The sequence below is a fragment of the Macrobrachium nipponense genome, chromosome 12 (genome assembly GCF_015104395.2).
Source record: "Macrobrachium nipponense isolate FS-2020 chromosome 12, ASM1510439v2, whole genome shotgun sequence".
Classification (NCBI taxonomy): Eukaryota; Metazoa; Arthropoda; class Malacostraca; order Decapoda; family Palaemonidae; genus Macrobrachium; species Macrobrachium nipponense.
In genome coordinates, this window is record NC_087205.1 from 91382899 (window position 1) to 91406620 (window position 23722).

A 23722-nucleotide genomic window follows, 5' to 3' on the forward strand; every position below is an offset into this window, starting at 1 on the left:
CAGATGTCACAGTAGTAGACGAAATTCCTCAAAACGGCAACCCTGGTTACAAGAGCCTTGGTTCCCGACCCATCCCAGTCCTGACTTGCATTCAGATCCTTCATATTTCAAAAGCCACTATATGGCATTCAGCAGCTTAGTCCACCCACCAACAATTCATTAAATGCTCTTTTGGGAAGGAGGATGTAAGAGAACAAAAGTGCATGACAAGATACATAAAACTTTATAACATAGGCAACAAATGTACACATTCCTCAGTCAAATAACTCCATGTTACAACTCCTCAGCACTCCCAGAATCATTAATCAATCAATTTGCATGAACTAGGTACATATAAAAAAGTCTGTTTCATTACAAAGACTACACAACCCTAAAACTCAAGGTAGCATGATTTATATCTTCATCCAACAAGATTAGCAACTTGGTACACAAAATGTCAATCTGGGAACATTTCCCATGCAGGCTTCCCTTTTTCCCTTGTAAAGTATAGGGTATTATTATTAGATGGTTTAACCAGACAGCCATATTAAAATCACATAACACTCAAGACTGGCCCAAGGGGTGCAAACTGCAGATTATCATAAGATACAAAATAGAGGTAAGGCAACATTTAATTATCAAAACATTCAGTCATCAGAAAGTAACATTTTGTTCCCAATGTCATACATTATTGGTGAGTGAGTGAAAGGCAGGGAGTTTTAACTGTAAACTTAGACAAAGAGAGATACTTGGCTTATCAAGAAAATGGAGCAATAAAGGCTATAATGAAGGTAAGGAATTCATTTAACACAAATTGAAAAACATATAGCATACCAACAGCCTCCTCGAATGAAGAAATTTGCATATTTCATGAGTAAACTTTAGGACTATACAGCAACTAAAATGCTTATGCATGGAAAAAGGCAAGTTGTCAATATACACGAGATAAGAAGTTTAATCGAAATTCCTCTTTAAAAATTCAACATGAAAAAAATTACAATGCACATGTCATCTTTAGCCAGTGCGCTACCTTAGGTTTAAAGCTTGATCACTACCTACAGTTTATGGGTTCAGATACCGGAAACTGAGACAGCTATAAATATTGACAAATTACTATTTAAGTTAGAGAAACAGCAACAAAAGGACAGTAGGATGGCAGAAAAATTGTTAACAGTTGCCAATTTTGACATATTTCTCAGTTTCAATAAATTAACTTTTCTATCAAGATTTGGTAACATGTTTCATAGCAATGTTTTGAAATGTAATATAAATGTCTTTAATCTACTTTTATATAAAAAAAATTAGATTTACATAAAATTCCCAAGAAAGATAAAACAAATGGTAAAATTTACTCTCCTGCTCTCTTCAATCCAAAGGGTTAAACTAATTTTTCCTATATATTATGTACTGCATGATAACTAAATACAGAACTATGCTCTAGCCAAAATAATATAACTGCATTTTACCTGTGCTCATTTAAGCAGTGGAACTATAAAAATTAACATTTGTATTGCACTGCAATAGTCATGTGCCACTTACATCTGCTCAGGCAATATCCAACTGCATTATGGTGTCCCTTAAGTCAATAAAAGTCCAAAAATCTAGATTGGAGAACAGGATGCAGCAAATAAAATAAGCCTCCAAACAACATGCCTATCTCACATTCCGTGTAGAAAACAAGTGCATGTAATAGTACAGTTCATATATATATATATCTTTGCAGTCATAACAATACATTTCATTTAATAACATTTAGCATTGTTTGTAAGTGGAAAAAAAAAGCTATTCAATAGCACAAAGGTGGAAAATCTGTGTACAATGGTTCTCAATCAAATTTATCTACAATAGCAGTGTACAGCAATCACAAAAACAATGTACATGTTTAATTCCCATACATTCACGTAGAGTACAATTACTATATATATTTTACAGCTTTGTGAAATGCATACAGTACATGATGATTCATGTATGCCATTATGTGCAAGTCATTTATGATGTACAGTACTGCCAAATGCTATTTTTTTTCTTACTGCAAGTAGTACAGCACTACTAATGTACAGCTGCAAGTTCAGATAGCCAAACTATTAAATTCATTTTGAAAAGTACCATACAGTAACACATTGTAAAATAACATTACAGAGTAGACACTTGGTTTTCTCTCGCTCATTATCACATGTAGCTGTTTCTATTACCCTCCTATCACATGTAGCTGTTTTTATTACCCTCGTAAGTACCGGCCTATAATTTATTTTTAAGCTCTGCCCCCCATGGGTTGGACGAAAGGGTGAAGGGGGTTTGGGGAGTATTCCATACCTTTGTCACTGGTGTTGGGTGAATCATGAGAATCTGACTATAATTATTATTATTATATTGCCACCTTGATTGTGGACTTCATATGGTTCTTTCTTGTTCTATTATTATAGTTTCTGAGGGGCCCACTACAAGATTCATACCTGTATACACATCTCACAGGAAGTTGTTGGTAGTTAAGCGACGCATGGCTGTGTATCCCAACCAGCATAAATGGCAATATAAAAAAGCCACTAAACTGCAAATGCACTGGGAATTAATTTAAAATCTGCAGCATCACCAATATGCTTGTCAAAGCAACAAAGTTCATATATATAATCATGCCCAACCTAACATTAAAAATATTACAACTCTCCCTTATTTATTGATTTAGCAAAATTTTTCCAACATACGAAAAGAGCCAAAAATCTCAAGACTGGAGACATACAAAAAATAAAAAACCAACAGCATTTGTGACATAAAATTCTTTCATTATACTCATTCCCATTTGCTAAATATTATCAATTACTATTTTGTGTTTCAAACCTCATAACCTTTACAATATATATGAAGTAAGGTTTGTTATGGCCATGTAAAAAATAATCACAAACTTTTAAAAAGCATAAAACTATTCCATATTTGCATCCAATCATAAATTAGGATCAGTGAACATGTTGAGTTTCCCACTTTTGCATACATAAATAAATTAACAAAATTATTTCAATATGGAAAAAGTTCTGTATTGGTAACTTTAGAGAGACGCTACCTTGCCTAGACAGATCTTTCAACTTGTCTGACCAGCAAAGGTAAAATGATATGACATGCCCAATCATTTAATACATTCTGTAAATCAATATTATATACAATATTATGCAGTAGAAAACTATTTACTTCATAGAAAAAGCAAATACATGAACCTATCAATTTAGTAATATGTACATAAATATTTCCTCCTTGAACAAGATTTCAAGATGTCCTTCTCCTCGGTAGTTTTGTTACACAGGTTTCCCTATATTAAAAAAATCACTAACTCAAATTAAGTGCTTTTTCAGACAATGGGACCTAACTTAAGAGGTTACTCAAGTAGCTAGCCTTTTAAGAATAGCTGTTCTACAGAATGACAAAAAAATATATATATTTAATCCATACAAGCAGTACCACTTGTCGATAAAGAAAAATAAACAGTGCTGAATGATGGTACTGCAAAGTTATAGGATCATTTAGTAAAACTCCTAAACATTACTTAACTTCTCTTGACTAAGTAAATGCCAGAAATTCACAACAAAAAAATTACTGTTTCCCAAACATCAATATCGGCTACAAACTATTGGTGTACAAAAAAACTAGTCGCTAATTATTGGCCAAAAAACACTTTCTTAAACTTATATAATTGTTGTACAGTAACATAAATATTCACTTTAATTTCTTTGTGGAAAAATAAGTCTCCTCTTCACGAAATGTAGAGGAGAGTCAAAATATTTTAAGTTTCAAATGTTATGAAAAAAGCTTGAAGCACCCTACCTCTAGAGCTCTTAACAAAAAGAAAGGGTATTTTGGTGTAGTTTTACAGAAGACACTTGTGAGGCTTGCTTACATTTCACATCAGAATTGTGCCAAGACAGTGTTTATCATTGAAGTCTTAGCTCCTGAAGTTTCTCAACAGAAGGACATCACAATATGGTTTCTGTTGAATAACTACCATGTATATGTTTAAGGCTTGATCCTCGATGACCCTTCAGAAACTTAGTTTCTTAAGGCGGCCAATCTTCTAGTGAGCTGATCCTCCTGATCGCGGGTAAGTTCCCCTGTTGCTGCGAGGCTTCCTGATGGAACACTTTGTGCATCATTAAGTTTGTCCATGACTTCAAGACCAGCTTCATCAGCCACTTGTTGGATGAGAGCATCCACAGCTTCCTTGGGTGTGGAAAGTGTGGTTGCAGCACCCATGCTATCCTCCAATACCTGTTGGAATAGGTTATGTTAAAATACATGCCTAAAAAGAACCACTAATTGTAAAATTAATAAGTATTTTTAGGTAAATAAAAACAGACAAAAGCTTACCTATTCATAAATGCTCCATTCTAACATAGCAGTATAATAAGATTATATACTAACCAACCATCAGTGTTACTATTACTCTAAAATTTTAACTTTTTAAAAATTACCCATTTGCATTTCAAATTAACCTGAAAATCCACTGCCAATTACAGTCTATATTGCACTACTTACCGACGTTCTCACGTCCAAGTCCTCGAACTGAGACTCAAACTTGTCCATAACAGCTGATATTTTCTGCAGGTCCATAGAATTGAGAGCTTGGTCTAATGCTTTCACTACAGATCCCATGTTTTTAGTTATACCTTTCATAGCCATAGCTGACTGAATCCTGTTTATTGACAAGTATAAATATTAATTAAGAAAAGCACTAAGAGGGATGGAAAATATAGTGACACACATATCTCATTACAGGAGACAAAAAAATCCTAGGGGGATAATCTAGTTTTTTTAAGTTGAATTATTCCCCCTACAGAATCTAAAGCAAGTCTAGCCATGTAACTTCAAAGAGACAACAATGAATAAACAACAACTACCTAGACTCTACTGCATCCACTTTTGACGCCATACGAAGGTAGGACAAAGACTCGTTCTTTTTCCTAATGGCATTTTCGGCATATATTCTTGCTCCTTCAACATTACCTTGCTGCAAGGCCTTCTTCACTTTTCCCTCTTGAACCTGGAGAAGAGCATTCGAGAATAAGAAAAACACTCAAAATCTGATAAATACAAAAATCAAATGCAGATAAATATGAACATCTACTGTAAAAACAGCTTTGGATGTATGGAATTTTATTTTCCTGAAGGTCTATTTGTGTCTCCACTGTGGTCAACATATAAAATAAAGAATTACAGTAATGCAGGTGAATTATATTTCAATTTTTTCTGCTATATTGTTAAATCCTAATGTATACTTTTCAACACAAAATCAGATAGATAATTAAGGAAAAGAAAACTCATTATTTCATACTAAACCTCTCCATAAAGCTTTTCCCTACAATCTGCCTCTTTTCGAAGCATATCTTAACTAGGATGTACTGCTACAACAATCACTTGCTTTTAAAAAAATTCCCCCCCCAAAAAAAGTCTTACATATTCATGACCATCAACATATGAAGTTAAAAGCGTGTTTCTAATTTTAAAGAAAATGAAATAAAATAACTCGTGTACCTAGCATTGCAACATCTAGCACATCATAAGGTGGAGATCATGGTCAGAGGGATATGAGGTAAGTAAAGAAAACAAGATATGAAACCAAACTCATTTCTTTTGGCTGAAGTCTAGAGGTCCAAGCTTGGCCTCTTGTTCTCTTGAACACCTAACTACAGAAACTGGCTACTAGACAAGGCCCCGTGCTGGCATAAGGGTCACATTCTACACCATCCACCAACCAGCAAAACTGATGACAATTACAGTATACATTAGTAACAAATGTTTTACATATTTTAAGTGAAAATTTTAGGTAACAAGGCCAAACTATAATCGTAAAAAAAAATAAGGTAAAAGCACTTGTCTACGTACTGTAAAATCTTATACAGTATTGCTTATTCCAAAGAAAACGCGAGGGAACAAGCGATGCCATTCATAAGGCATATTTATTATGCGACATGTGAGACTGAATTTATAAAGGTTCATGGCCAGCATAACATTAGAGTTCTATCTGTTGCAATCCAGTCTTAGATGATATTGATGATCATCATGGCTAAGATACAGTAAAATGATAAGAGATTCCTCTTTTTGTGTTTGTTGGCCATTTCAATTCTCAACCATTTGGAATGTTTGAAAAGGATTTCTTCTACTAATTGCCACTGCCTAAGCTTTTTATTTTACTTATGGTTACTAACAACTGAAACCATGGGCTTATAATTTTTAGAAGAGGAATAGAACTGATTTGAAAGAGAATAATAATAAACTTGAGAATGATTATTATTTGACTATAAAAAAAAATACACGACACCACCCTACTTACAAACACTCAGTGATACACAAAAACGAGATCGCAAATTTAAATTTTATTCAGAGCACTTCTCCTTTGTCACTTGTAAATTCAAATTTTTTTTTTGCACCCCTATTCTGCACATACAGTGTACTATTGTGTTTTAGGATGAAAAAATCTACAATACTGCATTAATTTTATGACACTGTACTTCAATAGGCATGAAAAGTGGAGTAACAAACTTACAAACAATTCAGCATACAAATAGCTGTCCAGAATATAACATATTTGTAGGCAGGGTGGTGTCAGATATAAACCCATTACAGGTGGCCCTCGGTTAGCGGCAGGGGTTCCGTTCCTGGCCACCGACGCCAAGCGATTTTCGACGCTGAGCGATTTTAAAGCCTACGGCCGCCGCACCTTCTTCGAAACTCTAGACCAGTCAAAGGCGCCGTAATCCCACAACGGCGCAATAAGTAAAATTATATTTATGCAGTATAGTACTATAGAATTTACTGTACAGTACATGTGGGTGTCCTAGAGTATGTAAAGATATAATAAAGTTTATACAGTGTACAGGTATCTGTAGTGTTCAGGTTACGATCATTAGTCTTGATAGTTCGATTTTATGAGAGATCAAATTACAATGGCCTAACTTTATCCATCTTCTAGTTACATAAGTTCAATAACAGCAAAAGAGAATGGTGAAAAGTTATTGGTTTTAACGTAATACTCGTTGCGTGAACGTGTACAACCATGAACAACCGAACGAGAAACGACTTTTTTTTTTCTAAGTACAACCGAACTGGATAACATCTGTTTGGCTTGTATTTCGATCATCGTACTACAGTGGCAACATTACCGTATTGTTATAAATGGCGTTATGTATAGAATGAGAACTGAGATATCTTAATGTATAAAACTTTATTTCGCTATAAATCAGAGATCAATATAGATTAAAGATCAATCGGGAAATATACCGTTAAATTTAAACCTAATTATGACTGAAGCTGAGAAAACTGTTTCAAGCTGCTAATGACTATTATCGTACATCGGCAACAAGGATAAAACTGCAGTAAACGTCTGCCATCACACACAACCATAGATAAAATTGGGATAAAATAATTTAATCAAAACTACTGTGCTTGAAAGAACACATTTTACTGTTGGTTTCACGCCGATATAAGATAAATAACGTAAAGTTCGTATTACGATGATATAAAGGATTACGTATTGCGAACGGAATCACGTAATTTGTTACGCAATAAACATGCCGCCAACGTAATCTGTTAACGAAAAAAATAGTAGTTCACATTCACAACGAGACATATTCAATAAATATTTCCACCTAAAAACACGCTGTATAAGGAAAAATAACTTTGTCTCATATAAGTCAAGTATCTAGATATTCGTTTATGCTAACTAGAAGCAAGAGCATTCTCTCAGAATTGCGTTATGGTGAAACACTCGTATTCATCAGCTGATTTCAAACCACAACATTGGCCGCTCCGCGGAATACGGGCTAAGTTTGCCGTAGTATTTTAAAATACAATAATATAGAATACATACAATATTCTTGGATACAGTGAAATAATGTATAACTTTTTAAAAGGATTTATGGAAAAGATGCATAATTAATAAAAAATAACACAATGCATTTTTCGGAACTGGCGGACAAGAACGAACATGAAAAACCATTCCCTGACAACATGGAGCGTAGTTACAAAGGCTGCCTTAATTTGTATCTTATTTCTGTACAAAAATGAAAATACCTTTACGCAATATATTTTCATACACATTTTAAACATAAAAGCATAAACATTTGAAAAATCGACACATCGATCGCTAAATTTGCACACTTTTTCTCTCTCTCTCTCTCCTCTCTCTCTCTCTCTCTCACTCTCCTCTCTCTCTCTCTCTCTTCTCTCTCTCTCTCTCTCTCTCTCTCTCTCGATATTTTTGGAAGAGCGGCAGACGGCGGCAAAAAAAGTGCAAATTAGCGATCGATGTGTCGATTTTATAAATGTTTATGCTTTTATGTTTAAAATGTGTATGACAATGTATTACGAATAGGGTATTTTTATTTCTGTGCAGAAATATGATAAAAAGGCAGCTTTTGAACTCCCCTTCAAGTTATCGACTACGATGTGTTTTTCAAGTTCGTTCTTGTATGCCGCGGCGGCATACAAGAACGAACTTGAAAAACACATCGTAGTCGATAACTTGAAGGGGAGTTTCAAAAGCTGCCTTTTTATCATATTTCTGCACAGAAATAAAATACCCTATTCGTAATACATTTTCATACACATTTTAAACATAAAAGCATAAACATTTATAAAATCGACACATCGATCGCTAATTTGCACTTTTTTTAAATCGATATTTTCGGAAGAGCGGCAGGCGGCGGCTTACAAGAAAGAACATGAAAAAACATCGTATTTGCTATCGTGAAGGGCAGTTTCAAAAGCTGCCTTTGTATCATATTTCTGTACAGAAATAAAAATGCCTTTCACGTAATACATTTTCACACACATTTTAAACAAAAGCATGAACAATTATGAATCGACACATCCATAGCTAAATTTGCACTTAAGTAACTCGATATTTTCGGCATAGAACAGCGTCAGAGGCATATCTTTTACCCTAAATAACCTACGTAATAACTCTCCATAAAAATTTGTTTAATATAATTTGCATAACCTTTATGGTCTGAACGGCATTTCTACATATGTATGAACTCGTTAGACAACGGCGCTAGCGGCGCTGTTAACTGAAATTTGTGCCGTAAAGATACCTTTAAAATGCCTTATTTTTTAATGAATATTTTTGACGACCGCCGTAAAACCGATTCGCCGTTGAGTGATTGCGCCGTTAACCGCGGGCCGCCTGTATACACATTACTGTCAACTTATTATCATATTACAAAGGTCATAATATATAAGTTCCATCCTGTCATCAAAAAGCTATTACAAAATGTATAAAAACTTACCTTCTGATCTTTCTCTGCTTTCTTCGAAAGTCTTTCCATCTGCTTTCCACAAAATTTCAGCTGGAACATGCAATCTGGAAAAAAATGTAGTATATATTACTACACATTACAAAGACAGTATAACAGATGATTGTTTTAAACATAGGCTACCAACATAACATTTTCTGATACCCAGAAGAGTTCTCCAAGATAAGTGAACAAATGGTCCTATCTGCAACACATCTCACTTTTGAGAAACATTTAATGAAAGTTTCAGCAAATACCACACAGGAGTTGGATATTGTTCATAAGCCTCAATGTTCATAACTGATAAAATCAATGCAACCTGTTTTAGGTCACGCGTACCTCCTTTACTCGAATACTGTTCTCGAGTATGAATGTCTGCTTTTGCCAGACATTTACCTCTCTTAAATAGTGTGGTTCAAGGTGGTAGGTTTCTGTTTCCTATTAGTAGCAGTTATGACTTGGACCAGTGACAGATTGTCTCGTGTTTCTCACTTTTTCATATGTTGTATTTCCACAAAGATTTCTCACACTCACAATTGAACCCGATCCCTTTATCTGCTGATATCAACCAGATTCGCTAAACAGCACCATCAATTTGTAGTAAATGTACCATACTTGTATGCTAAAGCTAGATGCAAAAAATTAAAGGTTAGCAAGGTTAGTAAAAAAAAACTTTAAATATTAAAAACTATAGAGAACTACAATAATATATGTCAATTTAAGCCTAGGATGACTTGCATATGGGATACAGTGTTTTAAAATTCCTACAGAAATTAATCTGGTCGATACCAACAGTATTTCTGTCTTCAATTCAGGCTATTTCTCCACCTTTAGAATGAGCAATTATGTTAAACTATAAGGTAAAACTGAAGACTACTAACCCCACCCCTTTGGTTTGATAGCTAATAGTTTACATACAAAATGGGCGTTGTGTTTAATACCAGTCCCTTGGAGACAAGCGTAAAATTAAAAAGATAAATATAATTAAAAAGACATACACATAAAACAAAAACAAATGGTGGTAAATATCCTAATTGGCAACTTGCGGGAACCATGCCACAGTAGTAGTCTTTAATTTTAACTATTATAAGTATAACCTATTAACTAAATAACTGCCACAACAAACACTTGGCATATTAGTCTAGGCATTTAGGTTAGGTTAGCCTACGCTTCAAGGACTTTGACAGAGATTAAATTTACAGAGGAGTGAGATATCTGACAGTGATAACAGGCCAAACCTAAACTTTAATTAACCCTCTTACGCCGACTGGACGTATTTTACGTCGACATTTTTTGTCTCTCGGGTGCCGACTGGACGTATTTTACGTCGACATACAAAAGTTTTATTTAAAAATTCGCGGAAAAATAGTTTTAGGCCTACCAGCCGAAAACTCTTGAATCACGCGCCTTGGGGGATGCTGGGAGTTCACGGATCAAGGTGTTGTTTTGTTTACAATCGATACGCAGGCGCGCAAGCTCGAATTTCTTTCTTGCCGCACTAAAAAGTATCTGTGACACATCTCGGAAATTTTTTCGTCACTTTGACATAATTTTTGTACCATTGTAAATTAGCCGTTACATGAAGTATTATATATGAAAATGTGCGCATTTTTATGTAGAATACAACAATAAAATACTCATGATTGTAGCTTTTATCAGTTTTGAGATATTTTCATATAATTAAAATAACGATAATTTGCCAAAATTTCAAACCTTTCGGTTCAAAACTTTGACTCTACCGAAATGGTTCGAAAAACAAACGCAATTGTAAGCTAAAAACGCTTTATTATTCTATGTTAATATTTCAAGCATTTTACCTTCATTTTGCAACAAATTGGAAGTCTCTAGCACAATACTTCGATTATGGTGAATTTATGAAAAATAATAACATTTTCTTTACGTCGCCGGTAAACTCTTCCGAAAAAATCATACGTATGATTGTGGTAATGTTTGCACCATTTTAAATTAGCTGTTACATAAAGTTTTATATATGAAAATGTGCGCAATTCCATGTAGAATACAAAAAAAAATAATTGAAGGTTGTAGCTTTTCTCATTTTTGAAATATTTGCATATAAATCACGATAAATAGAAAAAAAACCACGTTCGGTCAACTTTGACTCTACCGAAATGGTCGAAAAACGCAATTGTAAGCTAAAACTCTTACAGTCCAGTAATATTCAGTCATTTATCTTCATCTTGAAACAAATTCGAAGTCTCTAGCAAAATATTTAGATTTATGGTGAATTAAAAAAAAAAAAATCTTTCCTTCCCTCCGCGCGTGGATTCTCCGCCACAAATCTCCGAAATACGTACATCCCATTCTCGGTATATTTGCTCCATTTCATATTAGGCATTTCATAAAGTTTTATATATGAAAATGTGCGCAATTTCATGTAGAATAAAACAAAAAATATTTGAAGGTTGTAGCTTTTCTTATTTCCGAAATAATTGCATATAAAAAAATATATATAAAAAAAAAAAAATTCAAACATTCGGTCAACTTTAACTCGTCAGATATGGTCGAAAACTGCAATTGTAAACTAATACTCTTACAGTATAGTAATATTCAATCATTTGTCTTCATTTTGAAAGTAATTGGAAGTCTCTAGGACAATATTTAGAATTATGGTGAATTTTTGAAAAAAATATTTGTTTACGTCCACGCGTTACGAATTCATGCATTATTTTGTGATAATATTTTCTCTGTGTTGCTTTGATCGTTTTACAATGTGTTATATACCAAAATAATCGCAATTTAGTGAACATTACAACAAAAAAAAGTAGCTTGTTACCGTTAACCGTTTTGCGCTCAGCGCGATTTGAATACAATTATATATGAAATTTCGTTTTTGCGCTATCATATATCGCATTATTTATATATGTAATATGATAATTTTTTTTTCCCATTTCTGATGGTTGCATACTAAACTTCAGGCAATGACAAAAAAAGGAGCCAAAAATGAACTCTTAATCTTGAAAACTAAGCGCGCTGTGATTTTTTGAAAAAAATATTTTTTCCGCTTCCGCGCTCACTCCGAAACCCCTCCGGCACACGGGAGACAAATTTTTTTTTACCGCTCCGGCGTAAGAGGGTTAAATGCCACGTCCTGCTCTAACCAGACCTTACCTTCCTAACCTGACACACGCTTAGATGCCACGGCCTGACCTAGCCAGGGAATTCGACTCCCACAAGTAATACTGAATGTGGGAAACAGATCGGCAGGACTATACTAAACGTCCATTCTGACACAAGGTCTGGAGCTGGCTAAGACTTAGGTAGCCAAAACCACCTTAACCTAACCTTTCCTAGAGTGTCGTACCCTGAACTAACCAGGGCTTAGCCATGTGACCTGAATTAGGTCATTTAGCCCTGACCTATTCTAAACTTGTCTCCCTTTAGGCCTAAGTAAATCTTATATTAAGCCAATGAAATAATAGGCATAGGCCTGCCAACCTACAACTCAACCTTTATAAGGCTCAGACGACATTAGTAGGCCTCGTTGCCTCGTTAGACGTCAAAATGAGCCAAAAGTTTAGGCTAGCTATGCCAATTTTCATGGATTTCCCAAGGTAGACCTAAGCAATACTGCCTAACCTTAGATTTACAATACGCCTAAGCTACCTACTGGATACTGAAGACCTTATGGGAAAAATGTTATTGTTATAATACAATTAAGTTTGTTCATACTTACCTGGCAGATATTATATATAACTGTATTTCTGACGTCCGACAGAATTTCAAACTCGCGGCCACACGTAGTGGGGCGGCCAGGTGGTAGTACCCATTCCCGCCGCTGGGAGGTGGATATCAGGAACCATTCCCATTCTATTCAATATTTATTCATGACCCTTGTCTCCTGAGGGGAGGAGGGTGGGCACTCTAATTATATATATCTGCCAGGTAAGTATGAACAAACTTAATTGTATTATAACAATAACATTTTGTTCATGAAACTTACCTGTCAGATATATATATAGCTGAATCCCACCTTCGGATGGTGGGTAGAGACAGACTAGGATTTTTAGGAAACTTAAATTAAATAAAAGATTAACTTATTGGTTCCTTACCTGATAGCAAAGTAGACTCTGTGATTACTGTCACTTAAAGCCTGCTTATGCTTTTATCAGAGTTGCCAGCCAGGTTTGGACCTGTAGTGCTGGTGCACTCTGGATGCTCTGTCAACGGGGACGTGACCACAATGTGACAAGATCATCTAGCCAAACATATGGCAGTAACACAGCAACCGACCACACTGACCAACTAACCAAAAAACCCCTGACATTAACACTAAGGAATGGGAGATTTCCACAGAAGATCTCACCATCAACCAAAAACACAATAAAACTAACCTAACTAAGCTAAGGGTGGGATAGGGAGAGAGCTTACCTTCAGCCCCCAAAACTGTGCTGCCGAAATGTAAGGCCCCAAAGAACTACAGTTCTCGTAAATCGTTCTCACATCCCGGAGGTAATGTGAGGCGAATACGGAATTGCTCCTCCAGGAAGGTGCTATCAAGAATATCTTGATACGATATTCCTTTGGAAGGCAAGAGAAGTAGCTACGGCTCTGACCTCGTGAGCTTTCACTTTAAAGAGGCTCAAATCAGTCTTCTGGCAAGATGAATGAGCCTCTTTAATGACGTCCCTCAAGAAGAAAGCAACAGCATTCTTCGACAACGGCAAATCTGGTCTCTTCACCGAGCACCAGAGATTACCTGAGGGACCTCTTATCTCTTTAGTCCTATTCACATAGAACTTGAGAGCCCTGACAGGGCACAGGCTCTCTCTGGTTCTTGACCCACGAGACTCGATATTCCTTTGATTTCAAAGCTCTTTGGCCAAGGATTAGACGGGTTCTCGTTCTTAGCCAAGAAAGATGGGTTCAACGAGCAGACAGCGTTGTCTCCCTTGAAGCCCACTAGGCTACTGAACGCTTGGATTCACTAACTCTCTTCGCCGTCGCCAGAGAAGCTAGGAAAAGCGTTTTTCTCGTCAAGTCCCTTAGAGAAGCTTCATGGAGAGGCTCAAAGGGACTTAGCATCAGATGTTTCAAAACCACATCTAGATTCCATGATGGGCGGTCTTGCCTGTGGGAATCTTGGTGGTTTTTCGAACGACCTTAAGAGATCGTGCAGATCCTTATTGTCGGAGATGGTCCAGTTCCTCTGTGGCGAAAAAACGGCAGACAACATACTTCTATAACCCTTGATGTAGGAACTGCCAATTTCTGCACATTTCTTAGATAGAGTAAGAAATCTGCTATCTGATTCACAGAGGTCGTGGAAGAGGAAATTCCTTCCTTTTTGCAAACAGTGCCCTGAAGGAGGACCACTTAGACTGGTAGACAGCTCTTGAAGAGGCTCTTCGAGCATTAGCGATTGCTCTCGCAGCTGCCTTTGAAAAGCCTCTCGCTCTGGCGAACTTTTTCGACTAGTCTGAACGCAGTCAGAGCCAGAGCGGAGAGGTTTTGGTGAAACCTTTTGAAGTGAGGCTGTCTGAGTAGATCTCTCCTCCAGGGCAACGTTCTTGGGGAAAGTCCACAAGGAAATGTCATGACCTCTGTGAACCACTCTCTTGCTGGCCACATTGGGGCAATCAGAGTCAACCTTGTCCCTTCTGAAGCTGCGAACTTCCTCATTACGTCCCCATGATCTTGAATGGGGGAAAGGCGTAAAGATCCAGGTCTGTCCAGTTCCAGAGCAACGCGTCCACTGCAATTGCCCCTGGATCCAGAACCGAGCAATACAGAGGAAGCCTCTTCGTCCTTGATGTAGCGCGGGAACAGGTCTACTAGAGGACGTCCCCACAATCTCCATAATTGTTGACAGACTTCCTGGTGCAAGGTCCATTCTGTTGGTAGAATCTGATTTCGTCGACTGAGAAGGTCCGCCCTGACATTCTGAACCCCTGCCACGAATCTTGTCAGGATCTTGATGCGCCTTGCGTCTGCCCATAGCAGAACTTCCTTCGCCAGGAGAAAAAGGGATCTGGAGTGAGTTCCTCCCTGATTCTTTAGATACGCAAGGGCTGTGGTACTGTCTGAGTTTGACTTGAACAACCTTGCTTGACAGTTTGTCTTCGAAGAACTGCAGCGACAGGAATATCGCTGCCAGTTCCTTTTTTACATTGATGTGCCAGGCTACCTGTTCCCCTCTCCAGGAGCCTGACACTTCCTCCCCCCCCTAGTGTTGCTCCCCAACCGGAAATGGAAGCGTCTGAGAACAACACTAGGTCTTTCTCAGAAGATTTAAGGAGAAGCCCTCTCGTAACTTCTGAGGGTCGAGCCACCATCTTAAGTGGACTTTTACCTTGTTGGAGATCCTTAGGATCGCATTCAGGTCCTCTTTCGACGTCCATTCTTCCGCAAGGAAAAATTGAAGAGGCCTGAGGTGCAGTCTTCCCAGCGAGACAAACTTTTCTAGCGAGGAAATGGTGCCCAGCAGACTCATCCACTCCCTCACCGAACAAGCTTCTCTCTCTAGGAAGGCTGCGACTTTCTCTAACCCAGTCGCTGACGTTCCTGGGTGGAAACGCCCGAAAAGCCACTGAATCCATCTGAATCCCCAGATACACGATGGACTGTGTCGGGGTCAGATGCGACTTTTCGGAGTTGACCAAAAGACCCAGAGACTTTGCTAGGGCTAACGTAAACTGAAGGTCCTTCAGACACTTCTGCCTCGACGACGCTCTGATCAGCCAACGTGACGTCAGGTTATAGGGATATCCTGATCCCTGACGAACTGGAGCCACTTCGCTACATTCCTCATTATCATTGTGAAAAACCATCGGGGCCGTTGCTGAGACCGAAACAAAGGGCTCTGAATTGCCAAACCCTGTTGTCTAAGACGAATCTCAGGTACTTCCTTGAAAGAGGGTGGACGGGGACGTGGAAGTAACGTGTCCTGCAGGTCCAGAGACACCATCCAGTCGCCAGGTCTCAAGGCTCCCAGCACCGACTGAGGCGTCTCCATTTTGAATTTGATCTTTTCTACAAAAAGATTGAGCCTGCTCACATCCAGGACCGGGCGCCAACCTGACGACTGCTTCGGCACTAGGAAAATCCTGTTGTAGAAGCCCGGTGACTCCAGGTCCAAGACTTGTTCCACCGCTCTTTTTTCGACCATCTGGTCTAACAGATCGAAAAGAATACTTTTCTTCTCTCTCCCTGATAAGATGGAGAGAGGTCTCTGGGAGTTGATGTTAAAGGAGGAGGATTGTAAAAAGGGGATCTTGTACCCCCGCTCTACTATCTTGAGAGTCCAAGGATCCGCCCCTCTCTGCCTCCAAGCCTCCGCAAAGAATTCCAGTCTAGCCCCGACTGGCGTCTGAAGGACGAGATCTTCATGGTGGTTTTGGGTTTGAATGAAGCTCTTCCTCTCGAAAAACCTCTCCCTCGAGAGCTGCTCTCGAGGGGGGTGCCCCCCCCGCGAAGGGTTTGACTTTCTTAGGGGGTTTGCTGAATGCCGAAGTGGAAGGAACTGCTGGACGTCTTGAAGACTGTACCAAGAGGTCCTGGGTCGCCTTCTCTTGCAAACCTCTTTGCAAGATCCTTTACCATAGCCTGGGGGAAGAGATGGTCCGAAAGAGGCGCAAGAGCAATTCCGCTTTCTGAGCGGGAGATACCGACTTAGCGGTAAATTGCAAAGAAGAGCTCTTTTCTTCAGGAAAGCAGTTCCAAAATGAGAAACTAGCTCCTCCGAACCATCCCTGACGGCCTTGTCCATACATGACAACACGCTGGACAGCTCCCCCAGACTGAGAGAATCAGGACTTCTAGACTGAAGGTCTAAAACTCCCCAGACACCAGTCTAGGAAATTAAAGACATTTTAGGGTGCGAAGCAGTCCCTTCAAGTGGTGGTCCGTCTCCACAGGAGTCCAGGACACCTTAGCAGACGCTAAGAGAGACCTCCTCTGAGCGTCCACTAAACTGGAGAAGTCACCAGAGCGGACGAAGGAACCTTTACTCCCACGTCCTCTTGGTTTCATACCAAATTCCTCCTTTCCCGGCGAGTCTAGAGGGCGGATGGGCGAAAGTGGTCCTTGCCCTGATCCTTCCTTTTAGACATAAAGTCTTGAAGCTTCTTAAAAGCCCTCTTGGTCGACAGCGATGTCTTCATCTCGACGAATTCAGGGGTCTTAAACGGTCTTGGAAGACGAAAGTTGAGAGGGAGGAGACCTAGGGGCTGCCGGCTGGAACTTCTCCCCGAAGGATGAACGTAACAGCCTGACAAGAAATGATATTGTTAAGATACAATAAAGTTTTGTACATACTTACCTGGCAGATATATACTTAGCTATAGACTCGGTCGTCCCGACAGAATTTCAAAACTCGCGGCACACGCGACAGGTAGGTCAGGTGATCCACCATTCCCGCCGCTGGGTGGCGGGGTCTGGAACTATTCCCGTTTTCTAAGCCATAATTTCTCTTCCATCTGTCTCCTGAGGGGAGCTGGTGGGCCTTAATCGTATATATCTGCCAGGTAAGTATGTACAAAACTTTATTGTATCTTAACAATATGACAATTTGTCCAAAATTGCATTTTTCCTAACTATACAAACCTGAGGTCCTTTTACAATAGGAAGGTACTAGCGGCAGCTGGATAGGTCGTAAGCTTTCGAACAAGGGGTTTCGGTAGTTAACTGCTTGTCCGACAGGCGCGCGCGCGCGACTGGGAGGTAAACAAATCACTTTTGCTTTTAGGCCCAAGCAAAAACTGCAGAGTGAGGGGTGGCATGAGGTGGGGCTATGTGTAAAAGGACCTCAGGTTTGTATAGTTTAGGAAAAATGCAATTTTGGACAAATTGTCATTTGTTCCGACACGGCATACAAACCTTCGGTCCTTTTACAATAGGAAGACTCACTTCTTGGTGGGAGGAATCTGAGTCTTTTGTGAACAGACTGGTGTTCGCCCAACCTTGGAAGCCTCCCTGGTCGTAAGAGCGAGGGAGGGATCCAGCCTCTGTCCGATTGATCGGGGTGTGCACCGCAGGATCAATGGTCAGACCTCTGGACCGAGTAACTAAGAGAGAGGCATGCGTATCTCTTCGTACCAGCAATGTACGAACTTGTTCCTGTACAGGAGCAAATATAAAGTCATGGGTTTTGACTCTTGTAGGCATCCCCACTTCCCCCCCTTGTAGAAGGAAGTGGTGGATATTCTGCTCCTATCCCTAGTGAAAGGGATAGGATGGGGCTCTGTCATATAGCTCACCTGCATCTCGTCCTCATCCAGCGTAGTGAGACCGTGCCCTCTGCCCACAGTAGAGGAGGAGGAAAAGATGGGAAGAGAGAGCCAGTCACTCACTCACTCACACTCCATCCACACAGTCACACCAGGACTCGATGCTGTTTCAGCCTGCGAGGGTCTGGGTTAGCTACACAACTTGTTGAGCAGCCACCACGGGTCCCAAGGAAAAGGTATCCAAGGACCTGTGGCAATATCCCGAGGTAGAAGGACGTAAAGGTAGTCTGGTTAGACCAGACCCCTGCCTTCAGGACCTGCGCCACGGAGAAGTTCTTACGAAACGCCAACGAGGGGCCAATACTTCTGACTTCGTGAGCTCTCGGTACGGGACGTACGGATGTCGTCACACCATCAGCCTCATACGCCCTCTGATGACCTCACGCAGCCAGAATGAAAGAGTGTTCTTGGATACTTCTTTCTTGGTGACCCCGGTGCTAACGAAGAGGCGTCGACACTCAGGCCTGAGGTGTCGAGTTCTCTTCAGATAGCGCCGTAGCGCCCTCACAGGACAAAGCAGCATCTCATCCGCATCATTATCGGTGAAGTCCAATAGGGAGGGAATCGTGAATGACTCGAACCTGTCGTCAGGGATCGACGGTTTCTGAGTCTTCGCAACGAAGTTCGGGACGAATCGAGCGTCACAGATCCCCATCCCCTGGAGTGTCGTACATCATAGGAAAGACCATGAAGTTCCCCTACTCTCTTCGCGATGCCAGGGCCAGCAAGAAGAGGGTCTTGAGGGTCAGATCCCTGTCTGACGACTCCTCGGAGTGGCTTCGAACGGCGTTCGAGTCAGACTCCTAAGGACGAGAGTCACATCCCACGCAGGGGGCCTGAGTTCCCTGGGTGGGCAAGACCTTTCGAAGCTCCTCATAAGCAAGGAGATCTCGAACGAGTTCGAGATGTCCAATCCCCTCAGTTTCAGGACGAGCGCCAAGGCGGCTCTGTATCCTTTGACTGTGGGGACTGAGAGGAGCTTCTCTCGGCGAAGAAAAACGAGGAAATCCGCTACCTGCTGAAGAGTGGCCTCTGAGAGGAGATAGACCCCGTCTACGACACCAACCACAGAAGACGGCCCACTTCCCCTGGTACACAGCTGCAGAGGACTGACGGACGTTTCCAGCCATCTCTGTTGCTGCGCTACGAGAAAAGCCTCTCGTTCGCAAGAGATGGTGGATACAGCCAGCCGTGAAGACGTAGAGACTGGACTGCTCGGTGGTACCGCTCGACGTGTGGCTGGGCGAGAAGGTTGTGCCAAGGGGGAATCTCTCTCGGTTCTCCTGCGAGAAGAGCCAGCAGGTCCGGATACCAAATGGCCTGTGGCCATTTGGGAGCCACCAGGATCATCCTGAGATTCGGGGTGACCAGTGCTCGACTGATCACCTTGCGAATCAGGCTGAACGGGGGAAAGGCATAGGCGAAGAGGTTGTCCCACGGGTGTTGAAGAGCGTCCTCTGCAGCTGCCCATGGGTCCGGCACGGCCGAGAAGAACACCTGGAGCTTCCTGTTGTGCCGGGTGGCGAACAGATCCACGACTGGTCGCCCCCACAGGTCGAAGAGCCTTTCCGCCACGTCCTGGTGTAGAGACCATTCGGTCCCTATCACCTGATCCCGACGGCTGAGCGTGTCTGCTACTACATTCCTCTTCCCTGGAATGTAGCGTGCCGACAGCTCTATTGAGTGTGCCTCGGCCCACTCGTGCACCTGCCGAGTCAACTGGTACAACGGGAGAGACACTAGTCCCCCCTGTTTGTTGACGTAAGCCACCACCGTGGTGTTGTCGCACATCAACACCACTGAGTGTCCCATCAAGCGGTCCTGGAACTCTTGGAGAGCGAGGAACGCTGCCTTGAGTTCCAGTACATTGATGTGAAGGTGCTTGTCGGTTCTCGTCCCGCCACACGTCCTGAAGGTCATCAACTCCATCCAGGTGTTGCGCCCCATCCCCTCGGTTCGAATTCGCTCTGAGAACAAGCTGCATGTCCGGGGGGGTGGGGAGTGCGCAGGGGGGCACTACCTCTTAAGGATTGTTCCTGTCGTCCAGCCACCACAGGCTAGGGTCCTGCCACCCTCACCTCCTGTGTCATGACACTGGAAAGCTTGGGGGGTGATCCGTCCGGCCCTGTGAACCAACTCTCCTTTAGTCTCCGACTGAAGAGACCGCAGGTGAAGATGCCCCGTGAGGGACTAACTTCTCGAGTGAACGACCATGGTGTCCGCTCACGACTTGCCATCGCTTTGGGATCTACCTTTGGTCCCTGCCGAAGACAGGAACTGGTTGGCTGCCTCCCTGAATCTGGCTGGATCCGCGAGTCTGCGGGGAAGACCTCTCCCTGCTACCGTGTTCGATTCAGCATAACCCAGGTACTTCATCCTCTGCTTGGGCTCGAGAGTCGGACTTTTCGAAGTTCACAAACGATCCCCAGATCGCTAACAGAACTCGGCAGTCGAGTTCGATCCCTGTCCTGTAGCAACTGCGATCGGGTGGAGCTCGCCATGGACTAACCAATCGTCGAGATACCATCATCAAGACGTATCCCGTGCGAATGGCCCAATAGCATAACACCAGAGTGAACACTCAGGCCGTGAACACCTGTGGGCGGTTTGAGCAGACCGAAAGCAAAGTGCCCTGAACTGGTACCCCAAAACCCGTCCCGTCGAGGATGAAGCTGGAGGTTACTTTTGTTCTGGAGGACTGAAATGGGAATGGGTATTTGGAAATATGTTTATTGTTATTATAAACCAATAAGGTTTTGTACATACTTGTACCTGGCAGATATATACTTAGCTTATACGTCCTCTGACGGTCAACGACAGACACTTCAAACTCGCTGGCACACCTCGACAGGTAGGTCAGTTTGTGGATCTACCTTACCCCCGCCGCTTGGGTGGGCGGATGTAAGAACCCAATCTCCTTCCCTTTCAGCCAATTTTTTAATTTTTTCCTTCCAACCGGTCTCCACTTGAGGGGAGGCCTGGGCGGGCCTCAATCGTTATATATCTGCCTAGGTAAGTATGTACAAAACCTTATTGTATACTAACAATAACATTTTTTGTACATGAACTTTCCTGTCAGATAATATACTTAGCTGATTGACACCCTTGGTGGAGGGAAAAGAGACAGCAATCTAAATAGTTGGAAAAAAGGGGAAAACAATCAACACTAGTTGTAGGATGTTAAAAACAACCTTGGTTCTTGTCCCTGTTTAGGCTAAAAGAGCCTTCGTAGTTTTTACTGTCCTAATGAGTCCTGCGTTTGTCCTTAAGAGCTTTCAGCGAGGGCGTGACCTACAGCTGACAGACCTCTTTGGGTCTATCAAATAGGATTTGGTTGTCCGCCTTTACTTGATAGAATCCGAGCAGGAATCTGTCAACGGGGATTCGCCCACTTATATGGACTAGAAAACCCTAACCACTATCATTGCAATGGAGCTCAAACATAACACCGCTCCACCTAACCAAACTAATCATTGTTAGCAACTAAACGAAATGAAAAACATGCCTAACCCCGCATTTTTGTCTTTTCGCAAACAACCAAAAAACTTACAAACCTAAAACAGGGGAAAAAATATATACTACTAAGGATATGGTCTCCAGCCCCTGCCCCTGCCCAGCCCGAATCCGCCGATACGTATGGGCCGCCTAACCCGAAGCACGTTTTCATACTTAATTTTGTAATTTTGGACGTCTCTTCTCAAGATATGTGGTTTTGGCGAAAGACTGGAGTTTGCAACGGCCAGAAATGTTGCCCTTTCATAATATTACTCAGGGATAAGTTGTTTTTGTTAAAAGAGTCAATGACGTGGCAATAGCTTCGTTACCTCATGGAGCTTTGACCCTTAAAAGAACTTTTCGTATTGGACTTTTGTCCTCACCATAGTCGCATGGCGCGTTCGTTTCCAACCAGGCTTCTTGATAAAGAAAGAAAGCGCATTGCTTATTCTTCTGAAAGTGTCCTCCTTGGAGTTCCTTCTTCCAAGAGCACCAAAGTTTGACAATCATTGCCCTTAAGTTTGTTTTTCTTTCTCTGTCGGATAGAATTTTCAAACTTCTTACTGGGCAAAGAGACCTCTCCTGCTGCTTCCTCGCCTACTAATGGCAGACAATCCTTGTACTTCAAAGCTCCTAGGCCAATGGAGTTTGAGGGGTTTCTCGTTCTTGGCTAAGAACGAAGGAAGGAATGAACAAATAGCCTGCAATCTCCTCTGAATCCCACATTTCCTTCTAGTGGCATGGAGTTTTCCCAACTAGCCCTTTTTTGCGGAAGCCAATGCCATGGGAAAATTGTCTTCTTCGTGGAGGTTCCTCTAAACGATTGCAGACTGAGGCGGTTTTCGAACTTATTGGACCTCAGGTTAAAACGTAGCACTACATCCAGATTCCAACTCCGGAACCCCTGGAGAAACCTTTCTTGGAATTGTTTTCAAAATCAACGATCTTATTAATTAGTCATGAAGGTCCTTATCTTCTTGAAATGTTTAAGTTTTCTGTGCCTAAACACTGCAAAGATAGCATGCTACGATAGCCCTTTAGGTTGGATTGCCCCCATACCGAAGCCAATCCACTTTCGTCCCTAATGAAAAGTAAGAAGTCCTGCTATTTGTTGTCACAGAGGTACTTTTGGAAAAAGGGAAAAGGAAAGTGATGGTTTCCATACTACCATCAGCCGAAAAGATAAGTACGTCCCACTTCGATTTGGTAGACTCTAAGTGTAAAGGAAGGCCTTCCTTGCTGCTAGCGATAGCCAGTTGCCTACTCTTGCCGAAAAGCCGTCTCGTTCTGCCAAACTTTTGACAGTCCTGAAGCCAGTCAGGAATCTAGAGCGGGGAGGTTTTTTTGGTGATACCTCTCGAAGTGGGGTTTTGTTCTGAGCAGGATCGATCCCTCTGTGGTAATGTTTTCTCAGGAAGGATCTACTAACCATTCCAGTACCCATTCTGTGAACCATAACTTGTGCGGGCCAGAACGGGGCTACAAGCGTCCATCCTTGGCTGCCGTCCGATTCTGCAAATTTCTTTAGTCCTCTCTCCCAGTTCATTCTTGAATGGAGGGAAAAGCAATGCACTACGTTGTCTAGACCCTTCCAATCTAGTAGGAACGCGTCTATCGACACTGCCCTCGGGTTCCGATTAATCGTAGGAGTCAGTTAGTTGGCTTATCCTCATTTATTCTTTGGCTGTGGCGAAGAGGTTTCTATATAGGGTTTGGCCCCAAAAGCTT

General features: G+C 41.3%; 1 protein-coding gene across 2 annotated transcripts in view; it reads right to left on the minus strand.

Annotated features, from left to right (window-relative positions):
- Positions 1-207: 207 nt before the first annotated feature.
- Positions 208-23722, minus strand: part of LOC135224653 (charged multivesicular body protein 1a-like) — a 49768-nt gene continuing 26253 nt past the window's right edge. For both annotated transcript variants that reach the window (XM_064263873.1, XM_064263872.1), the window contains exons 2-5: positions 9249-9322; positions 4860-5002; positions 4498-4654; positions 208-4230 (exon numbers count right to left, since the gene is read on the minus strand). In XM_064263873.1, coding sequence (XP_064119943.1) covers positions 4012-4230; positions 4498-4654; positions 4860-5002; positions 9249-9317 — 588 coding nt within the window. In that variant the 5' untranslated portion in view covers positions 9318-9322 and the 3' untranslated portion in view covers positions 208-4011. The remainder of the gene's footprint in view (positions 4231-4497; positions 4655-4859; positions 5003-9248; positions 9323-23722) is intronic.